At 49.2% G+C, this 26435-nt stretch overlaps 2 protein-coding genes across 9 annotated transcripts; one reads left to right on the top strand and one right to left on the bottom strand.

Moving 5' to 3' along the window:
* Positions 1 to 953: 953 nt before the first annotated feature.
* Positions 954 to 10712, bottom strand: LOC121596806 (histone-lysine N-methyltransferase 2D). Of its 8 annotated transcripts, XM_041922086.1 has the most exons (7): positions 10499 to 10712; positions 6517 to 6570; positions 2955 to 3225; positions 2659 to 2891; positions 2452 to 2595; positions 1565 to 2387; positions 954 to 1467 (listed from the first exon to the last, which is right to left on the bottom strand). In XM_041922086.1, exons 3-7 carry the CDS (start codon positions 3023 to 3025, stop codon positions 1302 to 1304), a joined length of 1437 nt encoding a protein of 478 aa, XP_041778020.1. In that variant the 5' UTR covers positions 3026 to 3225; positions 6517 to 6570; positions 10499 to 10712; the 3' UTR covers positions 954 to 1301. The 8 variants fall into 8 exon arrangements, with proteins under 8 accessions (XP_041778020.1, XP_041778002.1, XP_041778062.1 ...); XM_041922068.1 differs by lacking the exon at positions 6517 to 6570 and having other exon boundaries at positions 10499 to 10710; XM_041922128.1 differs by lacking the exon at positions 6517 to 6570 and having other exon boundaries at positions 2659 to 2888; positions 10499 to 10708.
* Positions 10713 to 14414: 3702 nt separating this feature from the next.
* Positions 14415 to 25164, top strand: LOC121594417 (transient receptor potential protein). Its single transcript, XM_041917640.1, has 15 exons — positions 14415 to 15279; positions 16182 to 16326; positions 16490 to 16585; positions 16684 to 16826; positions 17077 to 17278; positions 18312 to 18485; positions 18563 to 18797; positions 18866 to 19018; positions 19097 to 19242; positions 19317 to 19877; positions 19977 to 20141; positions 20388 to 20610; positions 20702 to 20870; positions 20954 to 21344; positions 23416 to 25164. Exons 1-15 carry the CDS (start codon positions 15062 to 15064, stop codon positions 23995 to 23997), a joined length of 3603 nt encoding a protein of 1200 aa, XP_041773574.1. The 5' UTR covers positions 14415 to 15061; the 3' UTR covers positions 23998 to 25164.
* The last annotated feature ends 1271 nt before the right edge of the window (positions 25165 to 26435 follow it).

The raw sequence follows: 26435 nt of genomic DNA, 5'->3' as shown, positions 1-26435 counted from the left end.
TGTTTGAATATTAGAAGGGGTTTTTTTTTCTTGTAAAACATTCTTCCCAGAGCGTGTAAACATTTGAACCACTAAAGGCATTTCCAATTTTCTATCAATTATTGGCATTTAAAATATGTGTTTTGTTTTTCATTATTGCTTAGGTAAATGTTTCTTTTGCGGTCGTTTAAAATGTTGGCGATTAAAAATGTAAGTTTACGAAACATTTGAACAAACTACCATGTCATTCCATTGGGTGTAACTGAATAGCTTCGTTAAATAATTATGCAACTTTCTGTCGATGTATTTTTTGTGTGTGTGTGTGTTTGGCAATTTTTCTGTCTGTAAAACGTGAGCGTTAGTAGGAAAAATAATATTTACTATAAGACCCTTGCGTTGAGTGAATCTTGTTGGAAAATGGTACGATTTTAGCTTCCTATTAGTTATTTATACCCTTCCTAACTGCCCATTCAAATCCAACACATGCATTGGGGAACGCGTCCCTCGGCTGGGCTGGGCGTCTGCTCCGTTCGGCTGTACGTTATTATTATTATTATTTTGGAACGTTCGATTTAATATGAGGAGTTAATTATTCGATCCAGCCATTTTCTACCATGCGCAAAACGCTTACGAATTTCCACCCGACTAGTTGTACACACACACACACACACACACGCGCGCACAGTCGATTCTGCGAACAATGCCAAGGTAAGTAGAGGTTGTGTTGTGTCCCGTTCTGGCATGCGTCAAGTCACGATGACGTACCGGGTGAGAGCTCGCGGTTTGTAAACAAAGCCGGCGCACAGAAAGCGCAAATGGCGCAAGTGGTATACAAATCGTTGCCGTGTCGCCTCGTTGTTTGCATTGTAAATTCTATCTAAAACAGTGCGCCCTTTCCTCTGGAATAGTTGTCCGATTCGGCTCCGCGATTAAGTACCCGCCGTGCGGCACCCGCGAATTGTTGTTTTTTTTTCTTCTTTTGCTCGTGTCTCTTGTTTACCCGTAAGAGTGTTAACTTATTAATTCGTGGAATATTCTGATTCTGTTCTCGGTCGCAGTTTGGGGCGCACAGGCCTACTGCTCTCCACCCGGCAGAGATTGGAATTTGGTGGTTCGCTCACTCCTCCTCCATGGGGCCCTTGGGGGCCATGCAAACCTAACCTAACTGGTACTGCGTGAGAAGTTTCGCTTTGAAGGCCTCTATTTCAGCTGCTGGCGGGTTGTAAACCCCTAACCAGTTTGGCCCTAGGACGCTGAGGATCTATGCGGTTATAAATATGCACGGGAAAAAGGGGGGAGGATGTAAATGTATGGCACAGTATCTACAAGTCGGTGACCGGGCCGATCACGCCAATGCCGCCGCCGCCGCCGCTGCTGCCGTTGTTGCTGGTGGCGTTGCCGCTGCTGCTACCGCTGCCGCCCAGACTCGGCGTGTCCGTCCCCTGCAGGTCGACCTTTTTCTGCAGCGCCATCACTACCTTCTGCAGGCTACAAATCAAACACACACACACACAAATGGACAAGCGCATCATATAGACAGGTAAATATTCGAAAGCTCGCGCTTGCAGCATCCCTAAACACTTACTAGGCAATCTTTTTCGACTGTTCGTTCTTGGCCGCTATCGCGTCCTGCAGGTCCCGTCGCAGCTCCACCTCGCCCTTCTCCAGCAGCAGCACGCGCGAGGAAGACTCGTGGACGGAGGCGACTGTGCTGTTGCTGCTGCTGCCGCCGCCGCCGCCGCTCGTGTTGTTGCCGTTGCCCAGCTCGACCGTAACCGAGTCGCCACCGAACAGGTCCTCGGTGGTGGCGATCCGACCATAGTTGAGCCGCAGCATCGAGGGCAGCCCCCCGTTGCCCGGCTTACTCACACCGTTGCTCTGGCTGCCGATCGACGCGCCACCGGCACTGCCCGCCGGCCCCCGTTCGCTCATGCCAAACCCGTGGAACTGCTGGCCGGAGCTGACGGGTACCGTCTGGGGGGAATGTTGCTGTTGCTGTTGCTGCTGCTGCTGCTGCTGCTGCTGCTGTTGCTGGTTCGCATTTGATTGCTGAAGTTGCTGCAGCAGCAGGGCCTGCTGCACGTTGCCCCCGAACAGGGGCATCGGCGCGAGTGGCAGCGGGTGGTTGTGCTGGGCGCCGGCCGCCAGACAGACGGCCGCCTGCGGCAGCACGATACTCTCCAGCTGCAGCACCCGGCTCGTCAGCTTCTCCAGGTCGTGCCGGGCCGCACTGACCGACTTCTGCATCGTGTCGACGTCCTTGGCGAGGCGCTGCAGCGTGTCGTTGATCGACCACATGTGGTTTTCCTGCAGGTTGCGCAACCGCTCGAACGTGGCGTCCTCCCGCACCCGGCAGATGTCGCGTATCTCCCGCACCACGTCCGCGACGATGCCGGAGGTGTAGTTTCCTGTGGCGGCGAATGGGGAAGCATCATTAGCGCGCGATGTCGTCGTTTGCAGGGAAAACCTTACCCGTCGACCGGTACGATGGGGCGGGACTGTTCTGGCCCATGCTGCCGAGCGGCTGGCTGGTCGAGCTCAGCCCGCTCAGGCTGTCCCGGCGCCGGCCCAGCCCGGACAGGAGGTTCTGCTGCTGCTTCAGCCGCTCCGTTTCCACTGCAAAGAGGGTGTGTGTTAGAGCAGGTCGCTCCTACCGCTACTACTGCCACTACTGCTTACCTTGCAGCTCGAGCAGGCTGCGGGTGAGCTTTCGGTTTTCCTCCAGCAGCACCGCGTTCTCCTCGACGATGCTGCCCGAGCTGTTCGCCGTCGAGTCCTGGGCGGGCGTGCTGGCTGTCGGATAGGAGGAACGGGCGGACGGTCCCGCGAACGTGGTGGTGCTATCGTCCATCGTGGTGGATTCGTCCTCCGACGACGAGGACGACGATGTGCCCGACACTGCTGACTTACTGCTGAAACGGTACACGCGATGATTAGCGCAACTGTGCAGCAACGCGACGAACGGAGCCGCTTACAGTGGGTTAAGTAAGTAGGTGCCGCATGTAGGACACGGCGCGTCGTTCGCTTCGTGCATGCAACCGATCATAAGCAGTGTTTGCAGCCGTCCTGCATCCGGAATGGGAAACGGTATGGAGAATTCGGTAGGCAAACGATTCACTGCGCTTTGGTGTGTGTGTGTTTCACGCGATGCGTTACCCGGCGTGGCACCGGTGTGAGCCGTTCGAGTTGGTGTCAATCTTGCTTTGAAGTGGGACCGGATCAGACCTAAAGCTGTTCACCGGATGGCTGCAATTGTACAAAGAGGAAGCAAAGGTTAGGGCAACGAGCAAATGATGGAAACCAAGAGTGATCGAAACGTATTGAACACATTCAAAGTCCCGCGAGTTTGAAAAAATAGGTAAAACAATCTATTTTCGATTCAAAATTAAACCACAATTCATTTAAAACACAGTTTAGCTCCAAAATTTGCCCAAATTTCGATTCAAACAACTGCAATAATGTTCTTTAATGATAATAAGACTTTGTATGGTCTTTAAATTTGTTAACAATTGGCACATTGTTACAAATTCTTGTAAACACAGGGTTTTTACACGTCACATCAAACAACATGCGCAGATAATCAATAAAAAGCGAAATATCTAGAGCTAATGGCATTTTTCTCATTAGAATCCTGTTGAGATAACCCGAACACTGCACGGGCAAAACAGTTCGCTTCGTTTGATCGCTTATTCCGATATTAGTCTGATACAGATTTAATTAATTTTGACCTAGAAAAGACATTTTAACTTCTATTTGTTTAAACCTGAACACGAAGCTGCGTTCTAGCCCATCGGTCGCTTGAATTTTTTAGATAAAGGCCCAAATTAAGTAAACGAGCGAGAACCTCAGGAAGAAAACAGATTAAATTCAATGTTCTTTAAAAGATGCGCGGCAAAGAAAAATAGTGTAGCATCTGCTAAATCCAGACTTAACAGAAAACGATTCAAACGTACTTAACAACGATCCATTCGGATGGATTGCGTTCCATCGAAACGCAGTGTCTCACAGGTGTGTTACATTATAAAATGTTAAAACAAATTAATTGGATACTGATAATATCAAACAATGCGAATGGCGATATTATAATTTTTCTTTAATTATAACAAACTATCGAGTTTTCTTATATTGCAACTAATTGTAAATATTCATCAGTTAAACCTCGCATGGCGAAACCAACATTTTAGAGAATATTCTGAAGATGATCTGCAAAAGCCTTAATGGCTGAAAAGTTAGCGAGACTAACAGTTAATAGCTATCAAAATGCTTGACGAACATATAATGCCATTTCAGACAAATTGATAACTTATTCCATATGAAAAAGCTATTGGACGATCGTTGTACTTGTGAACAAGCATTTTCTTAATATACGCCTTTGTTACAAACGCTCATTTGATTTTCGTACAGAAACAATATTAGTGTTACATACGAGAAATTTAATTTTAAATTCGACCATAACGATCGTCAATCCATATTACGATTGTGAAAGTTGGAAGAGGACGACAATATGAAATGTAATACTAAAAGATGTTATCGCAATTTTATACACGAAGACGTTCTTCCCATCTCTCAGAAATCAGGGAAATGCTTTCGCGGGCCACTGCTCCAATTGCTTGCATTTTTCAAATAGGAGGCTCGACGCTTATTTCCAATAGGAGTGAACGTTTATCTGTTAATGAAGAGCTGCTGCTACTTTTTAACAAAATGAGTCTCGTTTTTTTTTAAATGATTAATGCAATTAAAAAGCGTTGAAGCCAACTATAAAAGAGGAAAGAATGAAGGCAATGTTTTCCAGCTTTTCGCAGTGTACTGTTTTTTTCTGAATTACCCTTATTGATGATCCATTGATGGTTCGTTAGCTACAATTAGATCGTCGCGAATTATAATGAATTTGAAGTATGGATAGTTTTTCTCTCTCTTCTCTCTCTCTCTCTGTGAAAACTAAATTTTTATCTTCCTTTTGCGTAACACGTTAACCCTAACGATGCTCTTAGCCCCGTTTGGAGCGCACCATATGGCACCTTTGCATTGTGTAAAACCGGTGGCGCTGCCAATCCCTAAAGCCTTGCCCATCCACCGTCTTTCCAAAGGGGTGATTAATGTGCCTGCCAAGCAAAAACAGAAAAAAAAACAAAGCTACCTCAAGCACCCTTTGCCGCATTTGTAGCGGCGGAAAGCGGGCTACTACTACTACTACTTCTAATCCATCGGCTCTCCGTACGCGTGCGTAAAACTGTTATCTAATGATACGATACGGCACACTTAGGACCGCTTGGATGTTCGAGCAAGCCGTCCGCATTCGCCGTTAACAGGTTTGCGCTTGTGTACTTTGTTCTGCAGCCCTTTTCCTGGTGGGTTGCGATGCGTTTGACCAGCGTGGCTTCCCCGTGGCGCGGAACGGGCCGTGCAAAACATGGCATCGGGCGCCAGCCCTTAATCCAATAGACACGGCAAACGCTGTCGGGCACGCGTTGGTGATGGTGCATTCGCTACATGTTGCCTGGCGGAGAAAACGATACCGATTCGTTTCGTTTCGGTTCCCGCCAATCAGGAATGTGTGAGGCGCACTTTGAGCGGCCCGCAATGCCGAGGTGCGTGCGCCGTGGACCATGTTTTTTTTTTTTTTTGCTATTCGCTGTGCACTAACTTTCCTAAAACGATACGAAGGTAGGAAAACAAACAAGATGTTAACAGCTACTGGGGGCCTGATGCAAGGACATGATCGGCGCCTCCAAGCAAACACGCCCACGGTTCGTTGGGTTTTTTTTTTTTTATTGGGGCGCGCGAGCCACATTCTCCTGCTCTGGGCCAACTGTTCGCGCGGGGAGGCGGCGTTGTTCGGCGACGGCTTAACGGCAACCTTCCCGGGCCCGGATCCGGCTGTAAAATCGATCGCTTTGTGAGCCACACGCGTTGTGTATTATCTCGTGGTTGGCAATTTTCCAGCAATTTTGCACATCCAACGTACATTTATTGGAGCATTTGAGCAATGCCAAAAAAAGAAGAAAAATCCTCCCTGTTGTGTCCACTTTTCGATACAAGAAAACCAACCACACTTGTACATTTCATTAAAATTGACTGTTTGAGCGCTGTTGGTATGACCTTCAACGATGGTCATGTGGATAGTGAGCTTAATTATTCTTCCAGCTTATTATCCAGTCCAGTCTCAGGCAGGGTTGCGATTTCACCTGAAGCATCTGGTGCAAGCAATGAGCAGAAAAGCATCTTCTACCCATGCTACTGCCGATTTTTGCTGTCCCGTTTCTCTTACCAGCGTCGCAGGACGTTTCACAAAAAGGTGTTCGGGGCAACAAAATATTGAAATAAAATCCTCAACATTTGGTAGCAGTTTGGCGCAAGCAAACGTTCTCGTAAATTTGCCAAACTGCTTAAAGATCTTCCTCGTTGTAGGTTTCTTCATTTTTCGACTTAAACAAGTGCATCATAATGATCTCATGGGCGCAGCGTAAGAGTTCAGCGTAGCTTTTAGCGCTTGTCTCCTCCGTCAGGTCGGCATTATTATTGAACCATTTTTCCTACGCTCGTTTTCCTGCGGTCTTCGGTCGAAGCGTTTCACAGGTGCAACATTGCGAGCTAAAAAAAAAAAAGAAGTGTAAAAAATAATAAAAAATCGATAAAGGCAAACAGAGCTGAATTAGGATTTGCTTCGGTACGACTACGCACGTCATAATACGCTTCTCGCGCAGATCAATCAAAGCAGCCTCTGCATGCTGCATGTGTCAACTGTTCACTGTCAACGTGTGTGTTTATGTGTGTGTGTAACCTTACTTTACTTCCCAGCAACTGACAGAAAAGCAGAAAAAAACAACAAAATAATTCCCCTTGTTTCTGCTGTTAAAGCCATATCACACAACGCCCCGCTGCCCGTGGAGCAATTCAACTCGCAACGGTGGAGCTGTCCTAAATGTGGCCGCTACGGGCCCCGTTTGTTCTGGGCGGAAATCCGCCCCCTTTTCCCTCCGCAAGCGAAAAGGGGCAGCAAAAAGAAAAAAAACGACCAAACCGGACGACATAATCATCGGAGCGCAGAAGAGCAGGTGAAAATCATCCAAGCCAAGTGACACTCCACCACCACCACCACTTCATCCGCCGTGTCTCTCTCTCTCTCCTCGTCGAGCACTTCGGTTGAATGTTTAATTGCATTAACATAAAGGTGAAAACTGTGCGGATTTAGTGCGTGTGAAAAACTAGTCGGAAGAGGCAGAAGAAGAAAACAAAAACGCCCAGCTCAAGAGAGCATTTGCGGTGAAGGTTTGTTGCTGCGCCAAGCCGAAAGGGGTGATGACAAAAAGAAATAAAAGAGAGAGAGAGAGAGAGAAAGAGATAGTGCTTGTAAAGAAAGCAGCAAACGGGAAAAAGGGAAACGGCGTTGATCGCCGGAACGCTGAAAACTCCCCACCAATGGCTTCTTGGAGAAGGGGAAAATCGAGCGGGGGGGGGGGGGTGGAAAAATTAATCTTCCGTTGTTTCCAGCCCATTTTTCCACAGCGCAACAGCCACACACACACACACACACACAAAGGCACAGAGATACTTCTCTGGAGGGCATCACCATGTCGTCATTTCACCCGAACTAGTGGTGGGTAATGTTGGCAAAAAACTGGAGTTGGCTCCGATCAAATTCCGATAATTTCGGAACCGACTCCAGATTACCCAGCATTATCCGGAGTCACCCGGAGTCGTCCAGAGTCGTTGGGAGTCGAAATCATCCCGAGTCGTCCGGAGTCGTTCGGAGTCCTTCGAGTCGTTCAGAATCAGTTGGAGTTGTTCGGAGTCGTCCGGAGTCGTCCGTACTCGTAGGGAGTCGTTTGGAGTCGTTGGGATTCGTTGGGTGTCGTTGCGAGTCAGAGTCATCCCGAGTCGTTCGGAATCATTGGAATCGTCCAGAATCAGTTAAAGTCGGAGGAATCGCCCGGAGTTGTCTGGAGTCGTTCGGAGTCGTTGGTGTAGTCCAGAATCAGTTGGAGTTGTTCGAAGTCGTCCGGAGTCGTCTGCAGTCGTTGGGAATCGTTGGAAGTCGGAGTCATCCCGAGTCAATCGCAATCATTGGAGTCATCCGGAATCAGTTAGAGTCGGAATCGTCCGGAGTCATCCGAAATCGCCTGGAATCGTCCGGAGTCGTTGGGAGTCGGCTGGAGTCGTTCGGGTTCGGCCGGAGTCGTTGGGAGTCTGAATCATCCCGAGTCGTCCGGCGTCGTTCGGAGCCCTTGGAGTCGTCCAGAATCAGTTGGAGTTGTTCGGAGTCGACTGGAGTCTTTGTGAGTCGGAATCATCCCGAGTCGTCCGGAGTCGTCCGTAGTCGTTGCGAGTCGTCCAGAATCAGTTGGAGTTTTTCGGAGTCGTCCGGAGTCATTGGGAGTCGTTTAGACGCGTTGGGAGTCGTTGGGAGTCGAAGTCATCCCAAGTCGTTCGAAGTCGTTCGGAGTCATTGGAGTCGTCCAGAATCGGTTTGAATTGTTCGGAGTAGTCCGGAGTCGTCCGTAGCCGTTGGGAGTCGTTGGGAGTCGGAGTCATCCCGAGTCGTTCGGAATTATTGAAGTCGTCCGGAATCGGTTAGAGTCGGAATCGTCCGGAGTCGTCCGGAGTTGTTCGGAGTCGTTCGGAATCGTTGAAGTCGTCCGGTATGGGTTGGAGTCGGAGTCGTCGAAGATAAAAGACACAACGAAATGAAATGCCTGATCCCAAGCACATTGCACCGGACATTGTCCTGTTGACTCCGACCGACTCCGATTCCTTTCGGTTCCGATAGACTCTGCTCGACTCCGACTCCGGGTGGAACTAGTGGTTCCCATTTTGCCGGAGTCGGAATCGGACTAACAATAGCCGAAGTCGCATCGGAGCCATGGGTGCGCTCCAAAGAGCACATCCCTAACCCGAACGCTCACGACGGGTGGCGACGAACGGGGGCAGTCCCCCCATCCCCAGCGCACCAAGCATTCCCACAGTGGGGCAGGGGTGGAATGGAATGTAGGGAGAGGGACAACGAAACGGAAGTAAGGTTAGAGAGAAATAACAAAAAAAGATAGAAATAACACACCACGAACCTCACTGGGAGTTCAAAGACGGACGACAGATGGTTTCAAAATAAAAAAATAAAAAAAGAGGACAGTGAGCGAACGGTGCGATCCAAAACAACCCAACAAATGGGAAAAATCGGACCCGCACACGCACACACACACGCACGTCGCACACTAAACTTATCAAAATCGGTACGGGTGGAAATGGAAAACCTTCGCGGTCGGGGACGGGGAGTTCGGTTGGTGGTTGGGAGGACTTTCCTTGGGCAAGGGCATTTGTCGCTTGCCCCGTGCGCGTTTTTTGTTCTCCTCCCAGGTGTGCCCCCGCGACGCAGAACATGAAGAAAGGGTTCGTCGTCTTGGGCTTCTTTCGTTTCGCTGCTTAAGCTTTTCTGCTGCCCTCTCTTCCCCGCTCCCAGCCACTCCCTACCAGGAGCTGTACTAATTAAATTTCGTTTGTTTTCGGGGGCGTGATTCGCGTTGAATGGTGGCGGTGTTGTTGTTGTTCGTGGTGGTGGTGGTGGTGGTGATGCGAGCTTATCACTTGACGTGTTATCTTTTCAACACCTGCGCCCTCCCCTTTCCCTCTCGCTTCTTTGCGGTTGATAGTCAGAATGTGTTCGCTACAAGGCGGCCGAAAGAGACAGAGAGCGAATGGAAAGTAGGCACTGTCTGGTTGATTGAAAAGGGACAGCAAATGGGCTGGCACAGCGAAGAATGGTTGCGCAAATTACAACCGAACAACTAAATGCAATTTACATACACACACACAAGCGCGCGCGCGGCTAGGCAACTTATCGTTTCGCCTCACCAACACACTAATAGCACGGCAAGGGAAGCCTTCGCGGGCTAGATGCCGTGTACACACACACACACACACATCGTGTTCCTATTGCTTTTATTCTTCAAATACACACACACACATCTATTGCACGCTCCTTAAAATGCATTCCGGTTGCATTCCTGAGTCGTCACGGAACAATCACATGGTAACGAAAGAAACCAAACACACACACACATGCACGCACACACCGTTAGGATTTTTGTATTTTTTTTTGTTGTTGTTGTTGTTGTGTTGTTGAAAGGAATTTTATTTACATCACTATTTTCCTCTCCCAAGCACAGGAAGCCTCAGAGTGACAAATTTTCGCTTTTCAACCAATTCCCCACACAGTCGCACCCGCTGGATGTTCGCTAGCTGATGAATAAATTTCTACGAATTTCACCCACATACCCGCAGTGGCGGAGGAATTCGAATGAATAATGCGCGGCTCGACGGTTGTGTGCGGCCGCCACAAGCAGCGCACGTACACTCGCACAAGCGTGCGTACGACAAGCCTAAGCGACGGAGCCGAGAATTATTTTATTATTTTCAAAAACAACAAAAAACCCTAAACAGAGAAACAATTAATTATAAAATCATGCACAGCACAGATGAGTGGGAGCGAGATGGGGAGAGAGCGACCAAAACGGGGAAACCTCACATTACGGGTACGGCAACGGAACACGCACACACACACATATATACGCGCACGCACGCTTTCGGTTCGATTTTTCCGATCGCCCTACCGGGCCGTCACAGAGCAACTAGCCCCAGCGCGGCGAACAATCGTACGGCCAGGCCAGGGGCCCACCGTACGGTCATGTTTGCGATTGGGAAGGGTAGGGCCGAAACGACCGGCAGGCATGCGACGCACGGTGTGTGGATGGGTAACGGGCCGCCGCACGGTGGGGGAAATAATGATCACATGCGCATCGCACGGTTGCGAGAGCGGGATGACGAGTCGTTTGAAGAAAAAAAAAACACACACACACAAAACGCTGTTGGTTTTATCGTTTCAGCTGTCATGCGGGCGCTGTCACTGCGGTGGCCTGACAGCGCAGAGGCAGCGGTCTCGCAAGGCAGCGAAAACGATCGGTTGGTGTTGTTTTTGAATAATTTTGAATATTTGCCTGTTTTTGGTGGCTGATGTGATTTTGGTCTAAAATTTGCGTTTTTTTACCAAATTAATAAAAGTGAGCCGGTGTGATCGTCAGCATGATACATTAAATTTATGGAGTGGTTAATTTACACGCAAAAGCTACTTTAAAAGGGCAGTTGGCATGACGTTTAACGGTAAATTATCGTTTTTTAAATTGTGCGATTTTATCGGAAGTGCTATCTAAATTGGATATTAAATATGACAGATAACGTCGGACTTACGATGTCATCGTAACCGTGTAACTAGACATATAAGCGATTATCACACACGACTAAATACAGTCATATTCAGTTGGAGCTTATCCTGTCGTACGTGTGATAACACATTTTCTACCAAGAAAATGGTTTATGATCCAAGCGCCACAGATTAAGCTTAAAGGCCTTGTTATACAGAGCAAAATACTGTCATTTCTCGATAGGCATCAAACTAAGACTTTGACACAAAAATACCTCTTGTACGTGTTAGCGCGTGGCCACGGAGGTGACAAAATGTTGAAAAAAAATTTCAACTTTGTCAAAATTGCTTGGCAACAGCAAAAAAGAGCTTTTATCGTGGCCGCACCAAAATATACGCAAGAACGACAAAAAGCTCAAACATCTGAATATCATCGATATTTTGTTTAAGAAGTACTAAATAGGTACATAAATCAAATAGAAGCATGCATTGTAGCACTATTATCATAGCAATGGGTCACAACTGCGCCAAATAGCTGTTTGTTTACGCTTTTTATGCGAACGTGAAATTTTGTCACTTTTTGTCAACTTTATTTCCTGGTTGCTACAGGTTATAAAATTTGGACAAAGGCTAAAAAAAAGTGACAAAAGCTCACGTATTAAAAAAAATTGTCAGCATTTTGTCACTCTCATGGCTTTTCGCCAAATGTGATAAGGCAAGAGAATTGTTCTGTCATCTATCACATTTATTATTTAATTTATTGATTTTCTTGGCTTTATCCGAAAGAATCATTTGTTGTTTCTCATTGTTGTTGTTTTTGTACATCATCATCAGGAAATTCAATTCGCTCTATCGACGTCGACAGAAAAAATCTAGTCGGGAGCAAATCGGAAATGAGCATGCCGAATTCCGATTTTCCGACTGGCATCTATCTCTCAACAGTATTTACAGAACAGAATGTCATCGAATTTGGCTTCACGCTTCACGGCGCGTCGTCTCTTGGCGGGATGTCAGGTTGCACGGTAAGACGGAATTATTTTTTATTTCGTCCGATCTGGTGATGAAAAAAGTTAACTTTTGGTCAGAATCGATTCCGACCTACTCCAAATTTTTGTGGAATCGATTCCGCATAGTAGGTCCGGGATCGGCTCTGGAATCGGAATCGGCTCTGGAATCGGAATCGGCTTCCGAATCGGCTCCAGAATCGGAATCCACTCCAGAATCGGCTCCAAAATCTTCATAAGAATGGATTGTTTTCAAGTACATTAGGATCTTGGCTTGTGGCTTATTCAATATCGATCGAAGCATCTAGAACATTCGGGCAAAACCCGTGGGATTTTTTTGACAGTTAGATGAAAAGGCATTCACCGTTTCATTGCAGCATGCATTGATTGTTTAGATGTGTTCCATTCAATGTGCTGGATGCCTTTTCGGCCATTTTTACAACGTTGGAAAAAATTAAATCGAGCACATTGTTACCTAAATTATTTATTGAAAACATAAAATATGGACATTTACGAAGGGAAAGAAATTTGTTTACTATGGTCTGCCAGTCAGATGGAAAGTCAAAATTGACTCAGTGGAAAAATACTATAGGGAGCTAGGCCACATCGTGTGGAGGCTTGCTAAGACCCACCTGACGGCCTAGTACGAGTACCGTTGAAGCCGCTTCAGGTTATGTTTGCCCGAACGAATCAACAACTCGATGAACATGTCAATAATATCATCTGAAACCCCTTTAAAAGGGATATTTGTGGAGCAATGAATGGATGAATGTAGAGCTAGTTATGCGGTTACAAATCGCATCAGCTGTAAAAATATTGGCTTTCATTTTGCATCTTCCAACCTCGTTGAGCAGCCGTATGTCCTATTCAGAGCATCTACAGGTATATGCGCTTAGGTGGTTATTCTCCATGAAGTATATTTCAAAACGAGCACCATTCTGCCTAGGAGTTCTGTTTGCTCCAATCTGCCAAGAATCTACCTAGATATAACTAGACGTTAATGACAGTATGGTGATGTAGAATGCGGAATGGTTAGAACCTGAGTGATGAGCCGCTTGATTGCATTACCGAGCACACAACAAAAGTCCCAGTCCAAGGAAGATGAATATCATTTTGTTGCATAAGTTGCACTGGCCTAATCCGTGCAATGTGACGCAGAAGTTAGCCCTGAAATCGTGTGCCGTACTGTGCAGGGTGCACCTTGCGCTCTAGCTTCATCGATCTGGTCTAGCTAGATAGTTAGATCATGTGGTGCAGCGCACGTTTTACACCACAGTCAAAGGCCTACCTTTTTGCTCCGTTCCCACCAGCATACCATGACGGTTGCAGTTGGGTGGTCTCAAAAACGAAAAAAAATAATAATAGAGAAAATGGAAGCTCTACCAAACCAACAGACCCACCAGTGCCCCACACCGGCAGGTCTTAATCCTGCAGCCTATCCTCGCCAAAGGCGTCACCCTGTGCAGCCTTGCCTGTCCTCGGCGGCCAGTATAATCGCTTCGGGCGGTGGTACAGCAAAGTCCCGCTTTAGGCTTTCAATTCCACTCGACCAGTCGCAAAAGCTCGGTTGCTCGGCGAAAACTCCAGCGTCTTCTTCAGCCACCACTGTACGTACCTGCGAGCGATACCGGCCGAGCGATACACATCCAATCCAATAGGTGTGCAAAGCTGGCTACTATTGGATTATTTTATTGCCCTTGCTCTCTCTTGCCTTTTTATCGGTACATCGGTCGCATCGGATCGGGTGGTGGATTTTGATCGGAACTGACACCGGTCGCCACAAGACGCGACAGGACGCGCTCGTCGTCTTTAGCTCCAAAAGACCTGTAATTAAGTTTATTCAAAAAACACCACACACACACACACACACACACACACACGTACTAAAAGGCGTTCAACAACACGTGACCGTGCAGCCGAGATCGAGCCGGGCAACTTCAGGGCACAGGGGCTCGCTTCGAGGACCCTTCAAACAGTTTTGTCCTCTGAAATGTCCCTCCCTTTGAGCAAAAAAAAAAAGGTCTTGAGAACACGCCCAGCCAGCCCGGAAGCCTGTGCGGAGTGTGCGTAGACGGCCAGGGCAGGCAGGGAGAATACGCAGTGAAGCGGCAGCCCTCGGTATGTGCGGCCTAGTGTTACATCATCAATATTGACATAATTTTGCTAATTTAATTAAACGCCCGAGGCCCGCTGAGGACGCGACGGTCGCAACCGGGCGCGCGTTGGCTACTTTCGTGTAACGTCTTGACCGGTGCGCAAGGTGCTGCTGCTACTGCTGAGGCTACTGCAGAGGACGGCTTTCGGAGCAGTAGGACCAGCAGGACAGTCCGGTCCCCGGTGCCCCGTTGCAGTAAGGGGTGGAACGGGGGCAACGGCTGTAGGGGCGTGTGTGTGTGTGTGTGTGTTTCTTCCAGTGCTTTTTGTTTTAATTGCTGGCTTGTTCGCTTTTCGGTCGATCGATCCAGGTCCAGGTTGTTCCACGGGCGAATCGAAATCGAATCAAACAAAGTGCCCCGCACACGCACACCGCTGCGTTTGCGTTTAATTAAATTAAAGGAAGCGAATCCAAATTCGAAACCGCTGCCGATCGGTGTGCGCACGAGGGGCCCGCTCGATCTCGCCATTTTTGGGCGCCACACACGCAGACAGGACCATCGTCGGAGCGAGTACCCGCACGGGTGCCCCACGCGTCAGTCTAACCGTCGGCTCGGTGCGGGACGGATGGTCCCGAGGATGTGAATGTGAAGTGCCTGCTAGTGTTGCTGTTGGGACCTCTCGGGTGCGGGCACGTTACTTAAACCTCTACCGTGTGCGCGTGTCTGTGTGCAGGTGTCGGTGTGTGTGTGTGTGTGTGAGTGTGGGGAGGGGCCGTCACAACAATCGCACGATGAAGAAGGCGACCGAGTCGCGGGAGAACCTCGTCAACTCGGCGGTGTCGCTCGAGGACGGCACCACCGAGCCGGTGGACGATCATCCCTCCACGCTCCGGTCGATGAAGAGCGCCGCGTCCGAGTTTGACCTCGACATCCAGGACATCGTGCTGACCAAGACGGAGAAGCGCTTCCTGCTCACCGCGGAACGGGGCGATTGCGCAACCGTAAGAAGGTAATGGTTGACCCCCGATTGCGCTGGTTGGCGGCGATGGCCGGGCCCGGCTAATCCACTTTCGGGTGCAGTGTTAGTGTGTGTGAGTGTGTGTGCTCCAGTCCATGGATAGCCTCTGGAAAGGCCCGGAGCAAGGACGCTTGAACACTTTACCATCAACAGCAGCCGCTTCCAATCAAACCTTCCAGCACTCCCATAAATGCCCCGAGCGATCGATTGCCGCTTGCACTCTCAACTGTCTCGACAAACTGCTGCTATGCACAGGCTTTGCACAGCGCCTAGCAAATCAATCTCCAAACACCAGATACACGCTCTTTCTCCATAGAGGACCTAACGCACTTCAAACTTCCGCCCCGCGAGGTGTCATATTCTAACCAAGCCGGTCCACGCCGTATCGTCGCGCTAATTATATTTAGTGCTGCTTGTCAGCTTTAAAGCGTCTAATCGTTAAGAACTCACGTTCAACTCACTCTCAAAATACAAAAAAAAAAAGGAACCCCAACTCCCTCTGCTCCACACGATGGAGCCCGTACAAGTTTCCGTCGTTGCTGCGGCTCTCTTCAAAACTTCCCCAGTTACGTAAAGCCTCGTGGTGTCCGTGTGCCACATTAATGGCGGGACCGGAATTAGACACACGATAACCATATGGAGACCTTCGGGACTTCCATCCCCTTCTAGCTCGCTTAAAATAGGTTAAGGTTAAGGGTAAGGGAAGGCTCCCATCATGGCCCAACAGTTCTTCAATGTCTTTGTTGGTTATTTAAAGAAGCTAGCAAAAAAACAGGCACTGAAATAATAGCAATAGTTCAATGTGCTTCAAGAAGATTAAGTAATTCCCCTCCCACCCTCACTCTTTTCCTCCCTTTGCCTTGCATTCCCCTATGCCGCAACCGCCCGAACAGAATCATCCAGGAAAACAAGGAACACCCGGAAGAGTTCGACATCAACTGTGTGGACCCGCTCAACCGCTCCGCCCTGATAGCGGCCATCGAAAACGAGAACATCGAGCTGATCAATCTGCTGCTACGCGAAGGTATCAAAGTCAAGGTAGGTAGGTTGGTAAGGTGCGCCTGGCCAGGCGGATGGAGTAATCTCCCGCACCGATAATCTCGGCACGTCGTGTGCCGCATGAAGGGCTTGGCAAAGGGGTTTTGAGCGAACCTGTCCTGGTTGCTAATGCTTGCCCGGGTTTCGGTCCGTTCGCCCTCAGGATGCACTGCTGCACGCCATCAAGGAGGAGTACGTGGAGGCGGTCGAGACGCTGCTGCTGTGGGAGGAGGAAAACCATGTACCGGGCGAACCCTACGTAAGCACTCGGCACGACCAGCACTAAGCCGTGCGTTTCGCATCGCTAACACTCCGTTTCTTTCCACATTTCCACTTGCTGTCCCCGCGGATCGGCAGAGCTGGGAGGCGGTCGACCGGTCCTCGTCGTCCTTTACCGCCGACATTACGCCGCTGATACTGGCGGCACACAAAAACAACTACGAGATACTCAAAATTCTGCTCGACCGCGGTGCCACCCTGCCCATGCCGCATGACGTTCGGTAGGTTTTTGTCTTTTTGCTTTTGGTGCTGCGGCGGAGGTAAATTGTCCACTCGTGCAGGTGTAGGTGGTGCATGATTTACTGCGTCCGGTATCATGCGGTATGATTTCTGGGAATTGAAGGCCCACTTTTGCGCGCGTTGCAAACCTGCGGCTGCAATTAATTATTGCCCACGCACTCGCACTGCTCGCGCGTTGTGAGATTTGGCAGCAGTGCTGTAACGCTATTCAACTTCAACTCTCTCCGGCAGGTGCGGCTGCGACGAGTGTGTTACCTCGAGCGAGCAGGACTCGCTCCGCCACTCGCAGTCGCGCATCAACGCGTACAAGGCGCTCTCGTCCAGCTCGCTGATAGCGCTCAGCTCGAAGGATCCCATCTCGACCGCGTTCCATCTGTCGTGGGAGCTGCGGCGCCTCAGCCGCATGGAGACGGAGTTCCGCGCCGAGTACACGGTAAGTTTCGCATCACGCGCACGCAGTGATGTGCATTGTGACTCGGAATGAGTTGGAGCAACTGATTTCAGCAGGTCCCTGCATAACAGTCTAAGAGCGTCGCATTTATAACACTACCAGTGTGGCAGATCGACTTGTATAATAGTCTGTGGATACTATTTAATTTCATCCGTCCACTAGTTTAAAACATTTGTTTTACTGCTATATATCATCCACAAAATAAGAGATATTTTATCTGATAGGTTTTTGGTGCTATTGTTTGGATTTTATGAATGCACAATGTAACAAAAAAGCACTTCACGGCTGAATTGAAATATGCAGTAGTGGACCGACAGGCATAACCTAACCATAAGCTGGATTGAGCAAGTTTTTCAGAGTGACCATATGTAGTTCTATCGAATTTCGATCGAATATCGGTTTACAATTGAGCACACTAAAACTCAAATTTTCTAACCCAAAATCATTCAACCATAAAATTGGAATTCAATGAGTTTTATGAGTGAACAAAAAAGTTGTTTTCTACAGAAAAATACCGTATTTGCTTTAGAGTTCCTACTGATAACCTCTAAAAACAGTCTGGTCACTCTGCGCCAGCAACCGGCATGCTGAAATCAATTGCTCCTAGTCAATAATCCATTGCTCGTAATCAAAAATAGAGGATGCTAGTCAAGAATCTATTGCGACTATTCAGAAAAAAGTATGCTGCTAGTCTAAACTCAATTGGAAAACCCTGTATATCGTCACGAATACTTGTTTTCAACGCATTCGTGAATTAACTTCCCGTGCCGAAGAGCAAGTCACTCACTGCGATTTTAATCAATCAAGAGTTTAGCAGCTCATGCGAGAGTTAAATCGGCATGTGGAGATGACATCTTTGTGATGGCTACCTCATGAAGAGAGATTTAACTCACCATTCTAACTCATCAAGCTTGAGTCAACTCTTGCTAATGAGTGGTTATCCCATCACTAACTCATACCAAGCCCTACCGCAGCGCCATTCTTACCTTTTTTTCTTTCTCTCTCTCTTGCACAGCAAATGCGGCTTGCGGTGCAGGAGTTCGCGACGGCCCTGCTCGACCACGCACGCACCTCCAACGAGCTGGAGATCATGCTCAACTTTAGCCCGGGCGCGGTCGACAACTGGGAACCGGGCGAGCGGCAAACGCTCGAGCGGCTGAAGCTCGCCCTCAACCACAAGCAAAAGATGGTACGAACCAAGCCCGAGCACAGTGCTGAGCGTACTGTAACTCATTTCTTTCCTTTTCCAAAAAAAATCCGCCACAGTTCGTCGCACATCCGAACGTGCAGCAGCTACTGGCGGCGATCTGGTACGAGGGGCTGCCGGGCTTCCGGCGCAAATCTATCCTCGGCCAGATCATGCAGGTCGCGAAGCTGGGCACAATGTTTCCTGTCTACAGCATGATCTACATGATAGCGCCCAACTCCGAGATGGGTCTGTTCATGAAGAAACCGTTCGTCAAGTTTATCGTCCATTCGGCTAGCTACGCGTTCTTTCTAAGTAAGTTTCGCACGAAGGGGTCGTGTTTTTGTTGCCCCGCTTTTATCATGACTTTTTATTGCCTGCAGTGCTGCTTGGCGGTGCGTCACAGCGCGTCGAGTACCTCGCGATCGAGTGGTTCGGGCCGGACTGGGCCCAGGACATACTGGCGGAGTGGAAGCGAAAGGAGCGCGGCTCGCTGCCCGGGATGTTCGAGTGTCTGGTGATACTGTACATCATAAGTAAGCGGACGGGGCACGGGGGTAGCAGCTGAGGTAGGTCACCACCACTCAACCACGCACTGTGCTTTCTTCCGCCAGGTTTGATATGGCACGAGATGAAGTCGCTCTGGAACGATGGGCTGATGGAGTACGTCTCGGACCTCTGGAACATTGTCGACTTCATCTCCAACACGTTCTACATCGTGTGGATGAGCCTGCGCTTCACCTCCTGGTACACCGTTTGGGTAGGTCTAGGGTGTGCCACTCCACCAGCCTGCATTGCTGAATGCTCCAATACCTCCCGTTTGTCTTCTTCCAGCGCGACGCCAAGGCGGGCCTCAATCCCTGGTACCCGCGCGAACAGTGGGACCCGTTCGATCCGATGCTGCTGTCCGAGGGCGCGTTCGCCGCCGGCATGATCTTCTCCTTCCTCAAGCTGGTGCACATCTTCTCGATCAATCCGCACCTCGGGCCGCTGCAGGTGTCGCTCGGCCGCATGATCATCGACATCATCAAGTTCTTCTTCATCTACACGCTGGTGCTGTTCGCGTTCGGGTGCGGCCTGAACCAGCTGCTCTGGTACTACGCGGTGCTGGAGAAGAACAAGTGCTACCACCTGCCGAGCGGGCTGCCCGACTTCGACAACAACGAGAAGGCATGCGCGATCTGGCGCCGGTTCGCGAACCTGTTCGAAACGTCCCAGTCGCTGTTCTGGGCCTCGTTCGGGCTGGTCGACCTGATGGCGTTCGAGCTGAGCGGCATCAAGAGCTTCACGCGCTTCTGGGCGCTGCTAATGTTCGGCTCGTACAGCGTGATCAACATCATCGTGCTGCTGAATATGCTGATTGCCATGATGAGCAACTCCTACCAGATTATTTCGGTAATGTTTTAAAAATAGGTCTTGCCCGTGGGAGGGCTTTTGATTCGATTTTGATTCAATATTTTGTCCTTTTTTTGTGTTGTTTTGTTGCCCTCCCAGGAACGGTCCGATACGGAGTGGAAGTTTGCCCGGTCGCGGCTGTGGATGAGCTACTTCGAGGATGGCGATACGCTGCCGCCACCGTTCAATCTCTTCCCCTCGATCAAAAACTTCACCAACCTATGCAAATGCTCGAACGACAAGCGCTCCACGACGAGCATTATTGTAAGTGCATGGGGGGGGGGGGGGGGGGGATAGGATTGAATTTAATTTTACACACTTTGCCGTCCGTGCCCCGGGGGCTACGGGGTTTCACGTATCATCCCAAAAACCCTTACCCGTACCCAGCATGACCAGATTATGCTTACTTTTCCCAACTGGCTGCCGGCTACAGCTATCCGCTGCGTTAGCCCGGAGATGCTCTTTCCCTTTATTTTGACTTGTTTTTTTCTTCTTTTGTTTTGCATGCAGAAACGCAACCGGGAGAAAGCCCAGCGGCGCCACGAGAACGTCATGAAGCTGCTCGTCCGGCGCTACGTGACGGCGGAGCAGCGCAAGCGGGACGACTTCGGCATCACCGAGGACGACGTGATGGAGATCCGGCAGGACATTAGCACGCTGCGGTACGAGCTGATTGACATACTGCACCAGAACGGTATGCGCACGCCGAACCTGAAGCCGAACGAGAACGCAAGTAAGTGTCTGATTGGAGACGAAGGAGGACTCCTCCTTTTTGTCCAAATGGGGGGGAATTTATTGTAAATGTAAAACACTTTCCCCCGCAGTTGCCGGCAAGAAGGGGCGCGTGATGGAGCGGCGCATACTGAAGGACTTCCAGATCGGGTTCGTTGAGGGCATCCTGCAGGACACGTTCGCGACGCCGAGCGAGAAGCCGGCGGACGTGTTCAGCACCATCGCGAAGGCAATCGGCAACAAGTCGAGCACGAAGAAGAAGTACGTACTACTGCTTCCGGGGTGCACTCCTTCCAGCAAGCCGATCTTCGGTTTCATCTCTCGCCTTTCTCACTCCCCTGCAGGAAGCCGGAGGACTGGAATGCGCTGGTGCGCCGCAGCACGGTCGCGCGCGACCCGATCGGCAACTCGACCGAGGCGATCATGCGCCGCAGCCGGCAGAGCCTGCGGAAGCAGATACTGGACAACTCGAACAAGGGGCTCGAGATGGACACGGACCATCTGGTCGAGTACAACCCGAAGCTGTCCGAGGTGACGCCGGTGACGCGCGTCGCCTACGTCAAGTTCATGACGACCAAGATGAAGAAGGACGCGGCGGATGTGGCGGCGGCCACGGCCGCGGCCGAGGCGGCCGGCGCGAGCGAAACCTCGACCTCGACCTTCGAGAACGAGCGCCGCCAGACGTGGAAGCGCAGCTCGCTCAAGAACCTGGTCGACATGAAGGACAAGATCAGCGTAAGTGGCCCGGGGGCGTGGGTTGTTGCAGGGTTGCGTTTGTCGTCGTGGCGTTCTGCTGCCTGCAAGACTGATTGCAAAACTGGTGGCAGATGTCAAACAGCAGTGTCACAGTGGCATTTTCGAAATTCAAAAAAAAAATCTTCAATAACTTGCCGCTGCAAGTGAGGAGTAATTGAATACTTCTACTGACAGACATCTATTCTAATTAAATTTAAAAATTCTTCTACGCTTTTTTGTGGTTCCTCCACAATTTCACGCCGATAACTATGAAAAAAAAAGAGGCGATAATGATACAACAAATGAACAGAGACTAATTTGACTGGGTGTAACGTTCTCTTATACCGCTAATCACTGCTTGAATGTATTAATCTGCTCATTAATCGGGTTGCATAAAAGGCATCTTGAAAAGGGATTTCTGGAAATGCCTTTCAGTTAAAAAAAAACAGCCTCTAAGACGATTTAAACACCATAAGAACCGAAAGGCTGAATTTTTAAATGGATAAATAACCTATCGTTTCGAATAAGCGTCTATTTAACCCTTATTGGACATTTATTAATGCTCTTATTAAGCCTTTCATACCTTTTTGGACATTTACATGAAACAGTGATAGTGACAAATAGTTCAACTGTATTGAAAATCACTAGGGGATTCTTCTATTCTTAGTCTTGATTCGAGTCGAGAAACTTGTCTCGATTGCTTCTTAAAATATGTTTATTGTTACGGAAGTCTGTTAGGGAAAATGCATCGAGACGGGCATCCGAAATCGTAGCAGATGTCAAATCGCTAGATCAACTCTCGGCGATGCATTTAAAATACGTAAGCAGAATATGAATGTATGCCAAAAACATATGGAAATTCCTGACAATCAATCAAAAGAAACCATCTTTTGGTTAATCGAATTTGATTTGAATGGCGTTAAATGATTTGCGTTACTTGATTTTAACACATATCAGAACTAAATTTTTCATAACGTGAAACTGGAATATTATACTTCACGACTGCCAAAACATCGATCGGTTTTTGATCGAGAATGACTGGCTAGAATCGACTCTCGAATCAAACGAACACGCTTTCATGTGTATAACTCGCTTACTTGACACATTTCGATAGAAACCTCTGAGCCGCTATTGAAAGCGGAATAGTTTAGTTGCATCCTAGACCTGATTTCCTTAGCAGTATTCGACTCAATGTCGAGACTTCTCAAATGCAAGAATAGAATAGGCCTACATATTTATCCGTTGGGATTTATTCCTTAATGAATGTCACACTACTCGTTAGCACTACATATTGCAGACATTTGTTGTCAGTAAGTCAATCTCTTTATTTTCTAACAATTTATGCAAAAATTCGTCAACACAATACTCATAATCACTATAGGAAATAATACAATAATACAATTCAAGTCAATTTTGAATGCTCCAATCAAGTCTGCTAAGTCCGCTGGTATACACTTCCAAAAATGCCGTGACCTGTTTTTAAAGAGATGTTTTTCCTTGTGCATCAAAACATTCACATTCTATCCAGAGAATTGATTATAAACGCTTGACTCAAAAATTATGAAAAAAGAGACGCAAATGCTAATTAATGAGCTTTGAGAATTACAAGAAAATCACTGCTATAAGAGAGACCACTGCTTATAAAATAGAAATACATCTTCTTCTTCTTCTTTGGCACAACAACCGCTGTCGGTCAAGGCCTGCCAGTACCCACTTATGAAATGAGCTTGGCTTTCAGTGACTTATTGTTACCATAGCAGGATAGTCAGTCCTACGTATGGGGACACGGTCTATTCGGGACTTGAACCCATGACGGGCATGTTGTTACGTCGTACGAGTTGACGACTGTACCACCAGACCGGCCCACATCTAGGAAAAGAAAAAAGGGTGACTTACAGACAACTACCATCTGCGTTCGAAACATTAATTCTCAAAGCAAATCAGTTATGCCTTGAAGGTAACACACACGTCACCAACTGTTGGAAAGCGGCATAACCTTAGTGGGTCTTTCAGAAAAGTTTGATGTTACTTTAATTTCCCTAACAAACTTCGTTGCTGTTCCGTTTGGCAGGACCTCGAGGCGAGTGGGGAGCAGCCACCGGACCCGGACGAGCAGGAGGCCGCCGAGCCGGCTGAATCGGCCACGGTCACGGTGGAGGAGCCGCATCCCGCCGAACCCTCGCCGGAGGTGGAACCGCCGGAGGGGGTACGGGCGGAGCCCCGGCCGAAGGTGCGCGTCCGTTCGCCCATCATCGAGGACCCGAACGAGGAGCGCGAGGACACGCCGTGCTGTGCCAGCCCGCCACCACCGCCGGAACCGATCCCCGAGCGGCCGGTGTCGCCGATTCCGCCCAACAGCCCGGAACGTCATCCCGTGCCGGAGATTGAGTCACCCTCACCACCACCACCGTCGGGTACCAAATCACCGGAAGTGCCTGCCCGCTGTCAGGACACGCTGTCGCCCACCGGTTCCACCAAGTCAACCGAATCGGTCCGCCCCAAGCCGGCGACGCCCTCGTCCAAGGCGCCGGAGCGGCTCACGCTCAGCCCAACCCCCTCCGGCCCGTCGGAGGACACCGGCGGCCCGATGGCGTCGCCCTCGAACCGCGGCAAGTCCAAGAGCACGGGCCGCAATCTGGGCGGCTGGATCTAGGCAAGGAGAGGGGTTTTTCTCCACCTTTTACAGAAGATTCGCCACAGCGCTGTTTCGCTGCCAACCGCTGCGTTGCTATCCGGGTTTGCGTTCGATTTGCCTGACACTGTGCTCCACTGACTTATTCCCCCCCCCCCCCTCCCCCATTTTGCCCTGCCCGCAACTCGCTGCGCCGCCCTGTTTCCAAGCTGCCATCCAAGCTGCTTTGCGTGGTCCAGCTTACCAACCCCGGCAAGCCGCTTAGCATCGTTAATTAGCGATAATTTGTTTGTTTTGCACTTTGATTGGGCGAAAGCAATGCGGTTTCCACCTAGCCCTTTTTGCCTAATGTCGTCCCACAGCTACTGTGCGTGCCCATGCCCATCCATTGACACACTATCGATTTTGCATTTCGCTTCCCGTGCGCGGCTGATGACGCTCGTTCGAAAACACCTTACTACACACAAAAATTATCGCCTCACAAATTTATGGCCCTGCCCCGTAGCCGTGAGCGTAGTAGTTGTGTTTGTTTTTCCTTCCCACTCCTTCCTTTTCTTCTTCTTCTTCTTCTTCTTCGTCTTCTTCCTCGTGTTTAATCTCCCTTCCCAAGCGTAACGCGGCAAAGGACGCGAGCCGTCGGGCTAACAATGTGCACGCTTCGCCATAATTGCGCCATTTGTAGATTGAGTGGACTTTGGTGGCGCTTTTTGGTCCTTCGAACCGGATGCTACTCACAACAAGCTACACCGAAGTCACGTAGCGACACACACACACACACGCGTAAGGCCGGATTTGGCAACGATCACATCGCTTAATAAATACGGCAACACATGCAGCAGGCGTGCGTGTGCGAGCATCGAATGCTTCGTGCATTTAGCAGCAAGGGGACGTCTTAGCGGACCAACACCCAGGAGTATGCATTAATTAATGTTACGGAACAAAGTTTGCTAACATTGCCACGTACTAGGAATTAGATGTACCTTGTTTCCCCCACTTTTGAATGTGTTTGTTTGTGTATTATTGCTGGTGCAACCACTACTACTACTACTACTACTACTACTATTACTGTTACTACTTACAATTTCGGTGTGTTTATAACGCATAATGCTGTGGTACATGCTGCAATAAAGTAAACGCTGGACGCATTATAGACGCGAATACAAAATCCATATTGCGCCAGAACTCGTGATGCAAATTCGTGGGTTTTTTTTTCATTCTATTGATAGGTTGTTGAGAAATTAATCTGCTTTGCTTCTTGTTTCTTTTTTGATCCGCCGAATCTTTTGAATTTCCAGATTTAAAGAATTTCCCATTGACATAGATTGGGCAGCGTTTGGTGAGAACACACTCATACAGCAATTAAAATGCAGTCGCTCATTAATTGGAGAGCTTTCGTGTCTGCATCCAGCACATCCTACTTTAAACTGCACTGCACTGACACTTAATCGTACAAACTACTTGAAGCTGATGCTGGTCTAATAATGGCATCTTGGTCCCAGCTGTTCGCTATGCTCTTCTTCCCAAACCATCTCGTTGGAGCATCCAGACGCTCGCGGAGCATCACAAAATTGGGCATCTTTATTGGAGATTGAATTTAAACATCCTCGTACGCACCAGGACTGCCTCAACGAGGAACTTACTACGGTCGTAGCGTAATCAAAAAAATCCCCAACCTGTTGCTGATGCTACCTAGGGTCGCTTACAGCGAAAATAGCATCACAGCAGCTGCCACCATGGGGTGCGATACATCTCGGACGCCAATATTTGTACTTCCTGTGGACCAAACGGTCGGCCCAGTCATCCCAACCATGGCCGAACGAAAATTAATCGCTGCGCATTTGTTTCAATCCCGCCCCGGCGACGACGACCCCGGGCATCGATGGCATGGTCCAGCGAGGGGGCGCACTTTGATTTGTTCTTTATTTAGTTTTAAAATCAATACCTTGCACACACACACATACACGCACTGCATCGACTAATGAAAGAATCGTTACCGCGCGAAGATGCAGACATCTCCCCCCCTAGGGGACGGAAGCCACGGCCTGCTGGGAAAGGAAAGTTTCGCTCCGGCCTGGTGCCTGACCCGCTGGTTAATCGAGCTAATCAAGGAATCTGTTGGACCACGGCCGCCCTTTTTCGCACGTCACCTGTCGGCTCGTTGCTGTTACTGTTGCGAGTTGCGAGGGCGTTAGATAAACTGCCGAACAGCCGTCCGAACTGGGAGGATTTAGAATGGTACTGTTGGGGTTGAAGATGTTTGCTCCCTTTTTTTGTGTTTCTATGCTTTGTATTGCTATTGCAAGCAGGGCAAGAAGGATGGCTCATCGCCGAGGGTACACCACCGCCGATGACATGCGCTCAACGGTCCAGCGCTCGTCGGTTTGCTGCACACGGCCCCGCTAGTACCTGTGATCCAGTGGCAGTATAAAAGACGCCTAGCCGGCCAACCAGCTCGTCAC

Source organism: Anopheles merus, chromosome X (assembly GCF_017562075.2).
Source record: "Anopheles merus strain MAF chromosome X, AmerM5.1, whole genome shotgun sequence".
Lineage (NCBI taxonomy): Eukaryota > Metazoa > Arthropoda > Insecta > Diptera > Culicidae > Anopheles > Anopheles merus.
This window is presented reverse-complemented; position numbering and strand designations above follow the sequence as displayed.